Raw genomic sequence first — 13,888 nt, forward strand, 5'->3', positions numbered from 1 at the left:
CAGGAAAGGCTTCATAGAGGAGGTGACATTTTAAACAATGAAAGATAGGTAGAATTCATATAGTTTCTATGGGAAAAAGGCATTGCAAATAGAGGTAACATGTTTAAGAGAGCGTGAGCTATTTTCAAGGCACAGAGAGGATCTAACTTGGCTGAAGTATGAGGAGCTTATAAGGTACTTATGAACTATAAGATTGGAAAGATCAGTTAGCTTTAGATTGTGGATGAGACAGGGCTTTATTCAGTTGCCAGAGGGGAGCCTTTTCTAGTATTGAACTATTCTTCTTCTAAAACATGTCATTATTACTAAAATTTCAAGTATTGAATTTTATATGAAATACTGAAATAGGCTATGCATGCTGGTTGATGTCAGAAAATTGAACACTTACTGCATGCTAATTTTTGCAAAAATCTTTTTAAATATTAGTAAGAGCCATTTTGATTTAGAATTCCTTTTAGGTGAAGATTGCAAAGTTGATGGGCTGGCCTATTTTTTTTTTTAAATAACTGCTTTATTGACATATAATTCATATGCCATGCAATTCACCCTTTAAAGTGTACAGTTCAGTGGTTTTTCAGTTATATTCACAGAGTGGTACAGCTATCATCACTATCTAATTCCAGAAAATTTTCATTATACCCCTCTCTCCAGCACCTTGGCAACTATTATCTACTTTCTGTAGATTTGCCTATTATGGACATTTAGATAAATGGAATCATATAATATGGGGTCTTTTGTGACTGGCTTCTTTCACTTAGTATAATGTTTTCAAAGTTCACCCATGTTGCAGAATGCATCAGTACTTCATTTTTTAAAAATTGCCAAATAATACTCTATTGTATAGATATGCTATATATTGTTTATCCATTCACCAACTGATGGACATTTGGGTTGTGTTCACTTTTTGGCTATTATGAATAATGCTGCTATTAACATTTGTGTGTCTCGTATTCCAATTTCTCCACATCCCAACCAACACCTGTTATTGTTTGTCTCTTATTATAGCCACAATTTTCTGGTGTGAAGTTACTTACGATCAATAAGTGTATCTCATTGTAGTTTTGATTTGTATTTCCCTAGTGACTAATTATGTTGAGCATGTTGCCATGTGCTTATTGGCCATTTATATGTCTTCTTTGGAGAAATGTCTGTTCAAATCTTTGCCCATTTTTAAATTGGGTTGTTTGTCTTTCTGTCATTGAGTGGTAATAGTTCTTTTTTCCCCCATAGTCTTAATAATAGACCCTTATCAGACACATTATTTGTAAATATTTTCTGCTGTCTATAGGTTGCCTTTTTATTGATAGTTTCATTTGAAGCACAAATTTAGATGAAGTCTATTTTTTTTCTTTGGTTGCTTCTGCTTTTCATGTCATATCTATGCAACCATTGCCTAACCCAAAGTCAGGAAGTTTTACACTTATGTTTTCTTCTAAGAATTTTACAGTTTTAGTTCTTACATGTAGGAACTTACATGATCTATTTTGAGTTAATTTTTACATATGGTATGAGGTAGGAGTCCAAATACATTCATTTCCATGTGGCTATTCAGTTGTCCCCAAATCATTTGATAAAAAGACTATTCCCTCTCCTGATTGAATTGTCTTGGAACTATTGTTGAAGAGTGATTGACTATATATGTAAGAGTTTATTTCTGGACTGTCAATTCTACTCTATTTATATCCTATGATTATGATTTATATCCTATCATTATGCCAGCACCACACAGTCTTGATTACTATAGTAAGTTTTGAAATCAGGAAGTATAAATTCTCCAACTTTGTTCATTCCTCTTTTTCAAGATTGTTTTGGTTATGCTGGGTAACTTCCATGTCCATATGAAGTGTGGGGCCAGCTTGTCAATTTCTGCAAAAAAAATAAAACAGCTGGGATTTTTATAAGGGTTATGTTGAATATGTAAATCAGGTTGGGGAGTATTGTCATCTTAACAATATTAAGTCTTCCAATCCATGAATATGGGATGTCTTTGTATTTACTTACAGCTTTAATTTCATTGAACAATGTTTTGTAGTTTTTAATGTACAAGCTTTACACTGCTTTTGTAAGTATTTAAAAAAATTCTTTAGAAATGCAATTGTTTTTAAAATTTTATTTTCATATTGCTCATTGCTAGTTTGTAGAAATATAGCTGACTTAAAATTATTTTATTTTTTGTATTCAAATATTTTTTATGTTATTAAATTTATTGGGTGACATTTGTTAATAAAATTATATAGTTTCAGTATAAAATTTTGTAATACATCTTCTATATATTACCACTGTGTGTTCACTGCCCACAGTCAAATTTTACTCTGTCACCATATATTTGAACCCCTTTGCACTCTTCTACCTTCCCCCCATCCCCTCGCTCTGTGGTAACCACTAAACTGTTGTCTGTGTCTATAAGTTTTTGCTTGTTTTCTTGTCTTATTCATTTGCTGCTTTCAGTTTTATGTCCCACATCAGAGTGAAATCATATGGTTTTCAACTTTTTCTGTCTGATTTATTTTGTTTAGCATGATAATCTCAAGATCTATCTATGTTGTTGCAAATGTCAGTATTTCATCTTTTCTTATGGCCAAGTAATATTCCATTGTCTATATGTACCACATCTTTTTTTATCCATTTATCTATCAAAAGACACATTGGTTATTTCCATGTCTTGGCCATGATAGATAATGAATGCTGCAGTGAACATAGAGGTACATATATCTTTATGTCCGTTTGGTCTAATGTGTCATTTAAGGCCTGTATAGTTTTTTTTATTGATTTTCTGTTTGGATGATTATCCATAGCTGTCAGTGGTATATTTGGGTCTCCTACTATAACTGTGTTTTTGTCAGTTTCTCCCTTTAGTTCTGTTAGTAGGTGCTTTATATATTTTGGTGTTTCCTCATTGGCAGCATTATATATTGATCGGTGTTATGTCTTGAACTTTTGTCCCCTTTATAATTATGAAATGTCCATCTTTGTCTCTTGTTACCTTTTCTTGTTTTGAAGTCTATTTCATCACATATAAGTATGGCTATTCCCACTTTTCTCTGGATGCTCTTTGCTTGGAGTATTATTTTCCACCCTTTGTGGTATAATTAGATAGTTCTTGTAGAGTTCTTTCATTTCTTTTAACTCTGAAGTCTCTCTGTTCTTCCATTTGCCTCATATCCAGATCTATCTTCAATATCACTAATTCTTTTCTCCATCTTGTCAGCTCTATTTCCTAAACTCACTATTTCATTCTTCATTTCTTTTATTGAATTCTTAAGCTCCAGAATTTCTATTTGGTTCTTTTCAAAAATTTCAATCTCTTTGGTAAAGTATTTATTTTGTCCATTGATTTTATTTTAGAGTTCATTAAACTGCTTATCTGAGTTTTCTTGCATCTTGTTGAGTTTTTTCAGAACTTTGATTTTGAATTATCTGTTATTCAACTCACATATTTCCATGTCTTTAAGTTTCTTTTTCTTTCTGAGCTGCCTTGTTACCTTGGTTGTTCATAGCCTTTCATGGGTTATTTCTCCTCTAGGCATTTATGGGAATGAACCCTGCAGAAGGTTGATACAAAGACGACTTTCTTTTGTTTTCCACCTGGAGTGTTTTATTTTCTTTTGCCCTGTTCTTGTTGGCTATACTATTAGGTTGGTGCAAAAGTGATTGCAGTTTAAAGGTTAAAAATAATTGCAAAAGCTGCAATTACTTTTGCACCAACCTAATATCTTCAGTAGACTACAGTCTCCGTCACTTCCAATAGTACCTCTTATGCTGTGGTAAACTCTAAGTTACCTGCATTTACACTCATTATTCCTTATTGTTGAGAAATACTGATTTTTACCTAAATATTTTCTGGAAACAGAAGATATTTAAGAAAGCCGTGTGATTTTTCTAACTCCTAGTTTATGTTACTCATTTACTTTTACCCCTGGCTCCTGTCAGAATTTTGAATTTGTTGTTGCTGCATTAGGCGATCATCTCTGATTCTTGTTAGAGATCTGGAAGTTTAGATCAGTTTAGTAAGAATTCTGAGCTCCTATAAGTTGTGTCATTCCTAAGGTTATCCTCAGCAGCTTCTGTAGAAATGTACTGGCCTTCAATGTAAAAATTCAATTTGAAGTACAATTAACTAGTCATGATGTTTCTCTGTCACCCCTTTCCTCCATATTCACCTTCAAGTATTTCAATATTCAATATAGTGAACAGAATTTACCTTCATTAGATAAAAACATATGGAATTCACTTGGATGCAGCAATTTCTGAAAAGGGAAAATTGCAGAAGAATTTCAATGCAGTAACATTATTGTATACAACTGAAAGGACCGCTATATATATTGTAAACTTTTCCACGAAGGAGCACAGCATACCTTTTTTTCCTGTTTTTGTATCTCTAGAATCTAACATAGTGCCTAACACTTAGTACGCTCACTAGGTTTGTGTTGAGTGACTATTAGTTTTTGGCAATATTTAGATGAAAATTTCTTATGTGTGCAAAAACCCGAGGCAATATTTTGTGAAAAATCAAATGTAATACTTTTATGTTTTGATGGCACAGATAGTCATAGGATGTAATGATTACATTTTAAAATGTAATTATTGCACAAATATAATTAGTAAATGATAAAGCTAATAAGCAGAAAACTTGGTATTTTGTGACATATAAAAAAAGAATGGGCCAGCCTGGTGGCTCAGGTGGTTGGAGAGCCGTGCTCGTATCGCCGAGGTCGTCAGTTAGATTCCCATATAGGCCAGTGAGCTGCACCCTCTACAGCTAAGATTGTGAACTACAGCTCTCCCTGGAGCTGGGCTGCAGTGAGCAGCTGGAGGTTGGTGTAAGTTGCCGTGGACTGCAGTGGGCTGCCATGGGCTGCTGTGGGCTTCCATGTGCTTCCATGAGTGGCTGGTGGCCAATATAAGTGGCCAGGAGCCAGCATAAGCTGCTGTGGGCGGCCTTCCAACGACTGGCGACTGACTGCCTCTGGTTTCTGACTGCCTTAGCTGTGGGGAGTACAAGACTCATAACACCAGCATGGGCCAGGGAGCTGTGTCATACACAACTAGACTGATAGACAACGGCTTGAACTGGAGTGTGTGTATGGGGAGGAGGCAGAAGAAGGGGGTAAAAAAGAAAATAGAAAGAGCTACTGATTTTATTTATTTATTTTTTTTGTAATTAAAATTATTTTCTGTGAGTAACTCCATGGCCATGGATTTTTAGCATTTTAGGGAGTTAGGTGAAGATAACTGTTTCTGTGTGTCCTTGATATTGAAGAGAAGAACAGCAGCCAGGAGGTATCTTTGGAATGTCTATAATGTCATTGTTAACCACTGACTTTAGACTTTTGTGTTGTGGGCAATTCTGCATTAGATAGTATTTATTTCCTGGAAGGAATGCACCCTGATTGCATCAGTTACCTTTAAACATTAGTATTTCATCCTCAGTAGCACCCAAATGGCTTTGACATTTACGTTACATCCCACAGTACACACATCCAGCTCAAAGAGGAGAATTGCGTTGGGTAGTCTTTTTTTTCTTTTTACCCTTCCTCTACTTCCCCCCACCCCCTCCCCCACTCTGGTTCAAGCCGTTGTTTCTCAGTCTAGCTGTGTAGGACACAGCTCCCTGGCCCATGCTGATATTATGAGCCTTGCGCTCCCCACCGCTGAGGCAGTCGGTGGCCACCGGTGGTCAGTTGGAGCTCACGCCAACCTCCAACTGCTCATGGCAGCCCAGCTCCAGGGAGAGCAGTTCACAATCTTAGCTGTAGAGGGTGCAGCTCACTGGCCCATGTGGGAATCGAACCGGTGACCTCAGCATTAGGAGCTCGGCACTCCAACCACCTGAGCCACCAGGCTGAACTGGGTAGTCTTAATAGATTCAGTGGAGCAATGGATGCGAAAGCAGATTATAGTAGTTTAGCTCCCAAGTTAAGCCAATCTTCTTTTCTGAGTAAGATGTAGGGATATCGAGCTAGGGGATAATTAAAAATTTTTTTTTTCTTCTTGGTGCTGTCATTATTACATGCTGCATATTTTTGAAAAGATTTTATTGAAACCTAAAGACAGGATTAAAAGTCAGCTGTTAGGGAGGGGAGTGTCTGTGGTCATATATTAGGTGAGGTGCTATGAGCAAGAAGCAGAGCTAGGGATTCTCCCAACCAGCAGCAGACATTTGTGTTTAGCAGTATAAGTTCTCCCTACTCTTCTAAGCATTTTCATGGAGTCCAAGGAAGTTCTTGTGCACTGTAAGTTAATTTACTTTCCTACTGAACTACTTAGGGTGAATGAGGCATGACTGCTGACCTGAAATATTTCCTTAATTATTGGCTCTCAAATATTTAATTCTGGAGCTATCATATTCTTTGCTTTGCTTTCCTTATTCTCTGTACTACTAAAGTCATTCCTACATTTATGATTATAAACTTAGGGATTCAAGTTCTGACAAAGGACTGAAAAATTGTCTAGTAAGTTAGAGCTTTACTTAGAAATTATATGTGTTATTTCTCCTGTCAGAATGCCTATATTGTACTTTGACTAATAAATACACAGAAAGATGTATTCAAACTCTTATGTGTGTAATCTTGGAAGTATTGAGAATAAATTTGTAACTTGGTTTGTTATTTTGATGTGGTTTAAGTACTAGATTGTAAAATATCTTAATGGTACGTATTAAATCTTGATATGCCTACTTAGGAACTTGGAAGAAAATGTTGTCTATTTTTTTTTCTAAATGGTGTTTCCTATGTGATTTGGTGTGAAATATGCAAACCCTAGTTTTCTTTGTATTAAAATGGATTTTAGTATTTCTTTTTACTAAAATAATTTAATTCATTTTTTCTTTCAGCATATTCATAGTTGTTTTTATTAGTTAAGGAGGACAATAAACTTAATGGATTATTAATCATTAATTAATGATTAGTCATTAAATAAAGTGCTATATAACAAGCACTTTATATGTCTTATCTTATTTGGTAACTTTAGGAAATAAGTATGATCATTTTCATTTTACATGTGAGGAAATTGAGGATCAGAGCAGTTAAAAGTCTCCCAGCTTGTAAGTGCCAGAAATAGGATTTATATCTTTCTATATTTATATCTATCCGTGTGCTTGTCAATCTGATCCCAAAACTGTTAATCATTATTAGACTGTATTCTATGAATAATCACACAACATGCAGTAGTATTTATTACCAGTTCATGTCAACCAGAGGACAGGAAACACATTGACGACGTAGAAATTGTTTTTTTTATTTCTGTATGAATTGTTTGGAATTGTCACTGAGCTCATATCAGAGGAAGAGAAGAAAGGACACCATTTCTCACCAAGTTTTTATAAATCATGTTGATTCTGCTGTCTTTTGTAGTGGTGTCACGTATTAATCTACATTCCAGAAGAATGTGCCCTATGGAGAGAGTGTGTGGGAACAGCTGGTTATGACAGCTGTACGTAGTGAGCACAATAGGACAAGCCTGAAAGTTCAGTCTCTTCCTCTTTCTGCTTTTATCCCCTTCATATATCAAAAGGAGGAATTGAAGTATATATACCGTGTTTCCCAGAAAATAAGACCTCGCCGGACAATCAGCTCTAATGCGTCTTTTGGAGCAAAAATTAATGTAAGACCTGGTCTTATATTATGTTAGATAAGATCCGATCTTATATTATAATTAAATGAGACCGGCTCTTACATTAATTTTTGCTCCAAAAGACTCATTAGAGCTAATTGTCCGGCTAGGTCTTATTTTCCGGGAAACACGGTATGCACACAAACAAACAGAAGCACCGTGGTATTTTTATTTGAGTTCTTTCTCAGAATCACAGAATGTTAATGCCAGAAAGTACCTCTTTTGGGGCCTTAGTTTGATAATCAAGGAAAATGAATAAACTTGAATGAATTTGTTCTCAGAGAGTAAAAACATGTCTTTTTTTCACTGTTATATCCCGAGAGTACTTACAACAGAGCCTTATATATAAGGTTCAATAAATATTGATTGATTGATGGATTGATTGCCCTATTTCACATGACTGGTAACATAGCTGAGGCTATAATTTGAGTCTTTGGACATTCAAGTTCAGTGCTTTTCTTACCATACTGTGCTGCTTACATTTCCGTTTCAAAATAATTGCTACCTCTTTTTGAAAGGAGGAAATTAAAGCTCTGAGAGGTTAAACAACTTGCCCAAGTTCACACAGGTAGGCCATGACTGAATAGGTCAAAGCCTGTTCTTTTTGATGTCAAAGTCTGTGTTTTTAGGTGCCAGCCATGCTAAACTACTACTTCTTAGAATGTGAACTCATATCGTATCTCATAGACGTAATTTGTACTTGTGTCTTAAACTCTCTACAAAAAGAGAATAGTTTATCTTATTTTTGACAGATGTTAGAGCTGAGTGGTTAAGAACAAGGATTCTATAGCCAGACAGAGTTTAAATCCCAGCTCCACCACTTACATGACTTGGGCTAAGTTTCTCTGTGGCTCAGATTCATCGTTCACAATTGGTGGTAATGATACCTACTCATGGAGTTGTTTGAGAATTAAGTAAGTATGAGGTGCTTTGAACAGTGCCTGACACGTAGTAAACCTCCCATGTGTTATTATTATTTTCTTGGGTACTCATTTCCATTGGGAACATTTTATCTTTTAGCCAGTGACGTGTATCCTGTTGCCCTCTTTTGTACCCTCTGGGGATACAATGACTAGTAGGTCATCACCCTCACTGTTATACTGCAGACTCTAATTATCAGAATGAAGTTGGTTTTGACTCTTTTCTGACAGGTTCTTAATCTTTAAACAAAGATGTGATTTCCTCAGTACTCCTATTTAAAATACTACAAGGAAGTTTCTGTACTTATAGCAGGAAATAACATTACTAAATAAAGAATAACTTATTTTCATATGTTATACAAATGACAGCCAAATTTATTACTCTAGCAACCTTGAGTAGTCTTTTTTTTTTAATGTTATCCTGAAAGAATGTTTGCTCTCTTGCCTAAAAATTAAGACACATTATATAGGATGATATAGTGAATAAGTACTGGACGTAGGAATCAGAAATCCTGGTACATGTGTTCATGAACCACTTGATATTTATCAGTTGTGTGACATTGGATGAGAGAGTCCTTTTACTCTCTGGTCAGCCCGAGTTCCCTGGACTATAATAGTGACTACTGGGATTATCTCATAATGTTTGATATTAATCAAATATTTTATTTTTTCAAAGCCAAAATTTGAATACTACCAGTTCAATGAAGCCTTCCCTGACTCCTCCAGTTAGATTATATCTCTCCTGTCTATATTCTTACAGCAATGTGCATTTCTACAATATTCCATTTCTTTGAGTCAAAAGACCGTATCTTCCACTGAATTGTAAGCTCTCTGTGAGTTATATTTGTTTTTCTTTTCCACAGACTGTCTGATATAGTGTCTTGAATATGTGCTCCATAGATACTGAATTGAAATGAATTGAAATTGTATAATGGTTATGGTAGACTGAAGTGTGTACAAATGTAAAATATTCTTATTATTTACTTATATTTGGTACTCTTCTTTGTCATGGCGTGGGCTTTATTTTCTAACTAATTTATACCACCCTGTGTATAATCAGACTTCTCTCTGCATCTCCAAATATCTTATCTTGGGGAGAGTCAACCAGGAGGGCAATTAAAGTCTTTATTAAGTTCTTGAGTGCAAATTGTATTGTTCTAAGTGCTGTCCAAATCGAATCATCATGGTCTTTGCTTTACAAGATCACAGTCAAAAATCATTATCAAATGTCTGCATACAAGTTATGTTGTCCTTAGAACTGTTCAAATTGAATTAAATAATCAGATCAGTGACTTGTAGACTTGCAGCGTAAGGAGGAAACACTTGTGTGAAAACATTTATGAAGGACCACTAAAAACTATTGAAAAAATAAAACCACACTGATTGAATATATGACAAGTTTGTTCAGAATTAGGACTGGAATAGGCAGTTTTAGATTTGGGTGTTTGATCCAAGTCTACTAGGGAAGAAATCGTCACATCACTTCTTATTAATCGGGGAAAATCTATATGTATTGAACTTTTCACAAGTTTTTGTTGTAGTCTCTGGCAGTTATATAATGCATTTTGCCTGTTCTATAATATTCTACAAGGTCATAAAGTTACTCTTCTGTGATATTTGATCAGTTTGGTCAGTTATGAGGATGCTTTTATCCAGTCTCATTCCGATTAGAAAAGTAAGACCTTACTTGTGAATGTAGAAAATATTCCAGGATACATAAGTAAAAGTTAAAAAAGAAGAAAGGAAACAAAGAATAATAGGAAACAAAGGGAATAGGAAAGAAACAAAAAGGAAAAGAAGTGAAAGGAAGACCCACACACTTATATTTGTTAACTGGTACTATAAGTATTTATGATATGTGAAATGTGAATGTTCGTAAATGATTGAATGAGATCTTGTCAGCTCAACAGGCTTAAAATATCACTTAAGTCCTTAAAACAGAAGAGTGGGGTTGATAATTTCTTTTCAGAGGTGTGTGTGTGCACACATGTGTATAAGACATAGCACAATCATGTTTAATAAATAACAGTTATTAGGGGTTTCCATTAGTCAGCCCTCCACGTCTGTGGGTTCCACATCCACAGATGCAACCAACTATAGATAAAAAATTTTTGGAAAAAAATTCCAGAAATTTCTGAAAAGCAAAATTTAAATTTGCCTCATGCTGCGCACTATGCTGAATCCATGAGAACGAAGTGATGTGTAGGAACAACCTGCTGTAGCCTATATGCAAATATAAGTTATATCCAACTAGTACTGTACCATTTCATATAACGGGCTTGAGCATCTGTGGAATTTGATATTTGCCTGGAGTCCTAGAACCACCCGGGAGGATACTGAGGGATTATTGCATATGCGATACATTATTGTAAACCTTTTACATTTAATCCTTTCAACAACCTTGAAATATAGGTGCTATTATTATTTCCATTTTGTAGATGAAGAAACAGGAAAGTTGAGTCACTTGCTGAAGGTGTCACATCTCAGAAGGGTGAAGCTATAATATGAAACCAGAGATTCTGGGACTCTCTTTAGACAGATTTCTATTTATTTGGTCTTCCTGCTGATGGAAATAACTTGATTGCAGTTTTCAGTTAGGGTCTACTTTCATCCAGAAAACTCTTTCTAAAATCCTTGGGGATATCTGATAATAAACTAACACACAAAAAATAACTCCCTCTTAATGGAGTGTGAAGAATAAATTGTTTATTATAAAGTTCAGCATAATTATCTACACTAAATCCTAAATAATATATATTGGGGTTCTCCTATTTAATGTTCATTTCTTTATCATTAAGAAATTGGTGAAAATCTTTAATTATGTCTGGCTGAGAAAAATGGCTCTGTACTGGTCTGGTTAAGGTTTCACCATGCATGTCCTATTGTTTACCTTCTGTATCCATAGTGCACTGGTCCCTCATTTTTTTAGTGATCTGAATGCTTCCTTGTATCAGAGATTTCTGTAAAATATTTAAAGAATTTTTAGCCTGTATATGTCAAGTTTAGATTTTCCTTCAACTCTTTACTTAAAAAAATTAAAGAGAAGTTAAAAGGGTAATATGAAAAGCACCCATATAGTCTTATATAATCTAATTGGTAATATTTTGCCATGTTTGCACTCTCTGTATATATATTTGCTGTGTAATTTGAAATTAAATTGTACATTTCGTGATACCCTAATGCTTCTGTATATATCTCCTAAGAACAAGAAAAGTCTCTGAAAGAATTAACATGATCACATTTTTTGTTTCCTTGTTTTTCTAAACATGTATGATTATTGCTTGTGGTTTTCTTTTCATTTATTGTTTTAATATTTAAAATTTTCTTGGACTAGCAATAACAGGATTCTTTGTAGGCAGGGTGAGGTGCTTGGGTGGCAGGCTAGATTTCTTAGTTCAATGTTCTCTTTTATTGGTGTAGTAAAGTGCATTTAAAAAATATTTGGGCCTTTGTTTGGGATGGAGGTGGGGTTAGTATACTTCTAATTTTGTGCTTCTTGTTTCTATAGTGCCCTTAATTTCTACCACTTGCTTCCTTCTTTCCTTTCACTGTCATGCATCTAAGAGACTCCCCTTGCAGGTTGCCTTTTTCTCTTTCTCTCTGCCCCAGAAGTGGATTCAACCTTCACTATTCTTATAATTACATCTCAGACCAGATTCTCTACAATTTCTATCTCCTCACTGAGGAGATGAGAATGTCTTTAAAGTACTGCTAAGGAATTCTTCTGACTTTCACAATTTGCCTGAAATTAGTGATTAATCACTCTAAGTTTTGCATTGTCTTTCTCCAAACTTTGGTCACATTTAGCAACATCCATTCAAATATTTTGTCCTTATAATTATTATTTCCTCTGAACCTCTTGTATGATTGAGATATTATACCTGTCAGGGTATTCCCTCCCACCAGTTTTTCATCCCAGTTCACCACAGGTAAAGGTTTTAACAGTTGCACCACTGGAACACGCCAGGAATTATTGTCCTCTATCTACCACCAGTATTGGGGTTCTCAGTGCCAGTTAGCCGGTGAATGCTGCAGCTCAAAAATCTTGATAGTGGGGAACTCAGATGTCAGCTGTCATCAGGGAAAAACCTGGCAGCTAGGTATTGGAGGGCCTTGGTTCTGATGGAGAGATCCGGGCAGCGCACCACCAGCTATCCTAGAAGAGGTAAGAGAAAAAGTGGGAAGAGCTATTGAAAGGTCAATGAGGTATTCCAGGTGAGGGGTAATGAGAGCTTGTAGTTTGAGTGAGCAATGGGGATAGTGAGAGGTGGTTGGATCTGGGATATATTTCAAAGGATTTGCTGATGAATAAGATGTCGAAGGTGAGAGGAATATTTCTTTAAATATTTTGGCCTGAACAACTGGAAGAATAAGGTTGCCTCATCAATTTAATAAGAAGTGATGGCTAATACATGTCTTTGTCTTCTTAAAGCAGCTGAATTAACTGAAGAATAGTAATATAACCTCTTATTTCACTTAGTTTCTAGCTGAATTAAAGAATATGGGTTTATAATTTTGTTTCCACCATACAAATTGCTTAAACTGATCAAATTAGAAATCGAAAATTGAATAGACTCAGAAACTTGGAACAAATTAACATTTTGTCAAAAGAATTATTTTTAACCCATGAAACAAACCCAGGTAGGATTGAAGTCAAATACTTTTAAACTCTCCAAAGTAGGTAATTCCCATGATAAGTACCTATTTCCAAAGAGTGAAATAGCAAGACACCTTTTAACTCATTTCTAACTGAACACAGGTAACACTAAAAGATGACAATACAGATTAATCTCATTTGTGAATGTAGATTAAAAATCCTAATCAAAGTATTAGTAAATATAACTCAGGAGTACACTGTGGACATCAGCAAAATGGCAGCATAGAAATTTCTATTGCTTATCTCCCCCAGAAGCATCAATTAGAACAGCTGTCTATACACGAAAATACTATGGCGCTCAGGGGGTGGGGGGGTGGAGGAAATGAGGAGATGTTGGTCAACAGGTGCAAACTCCCAGTTATTAAATGATAGGTCTTGGGTGTCTCATGTTCCGCATGGTGACTATAATTAACAATACTGTGTTACACACTCAAAAGTTGTTGAGAGAGCAGATTGTAAATGTTTTCAACACAAAACCAAATGGTAATTATGTAAGGGGATAGAGGTATTAACTAAGCTTATTATGATAATCGTCTTGTGATATATACATGTATCAAATTATTACATTGTACACCTTAAACTTACCTATGTTATATGCCATAATATCTCAATAAAGTTGGGGGGGGAAGAGTACTTTGGAATAAAACAAAACAAAGAAGATTTACTTTACGAATGCAATGGGGATTACTATTAGGAAATC

General features: G+C 35.2%; 1 protein-coding gene across 8 annotated transcripts in view; it reads left to right on the forward strand.

Annotated features, from left to right (window-relative positions):
• Nucleotides 1–13,888, forward strand: part of DLG2 (discs large MAGUK scaffold protein 2) — a 1,894,072-nt gene that overhangs the window by 151,708 nt on the left and 1,728,476 nt on the right. The window contains exon 1 of one of the 8 annotated variants that reach the window (XM_088791537.1): nt 6,191–6,233. The exons of the other annotated variants lie outside the window; for them this stretch is intronic. Coding sequence (XP_088647663.1) covers nt 6,206–6,233 — 28 coding nt within the window. The 5' untranslated portion in view covers nt 6,191–6,205. Of the gene's footprint in view, nt 1–6,190; nt 6,234–13,888 lie in introns of those variants that run through there. 8 annotated transcript variants of the gene reach the window in all.

The sequence above is a fragment of the Rhinolophus sinicus genome, chromosome 14 (genome assembly GCF_057876585.1).
Source record: "Rhinolophus sinicus isolate RSI-liver-muscle chromosome 14, RSI-T2T, whole genome shotgun sequence".
Lineage (NCBI taxonomy): Eukaryota > Metazoa > Chordata > Mammalia > Chiroptera > Rhinolophidae > Rhinolophus > Rhinolophus sinicus.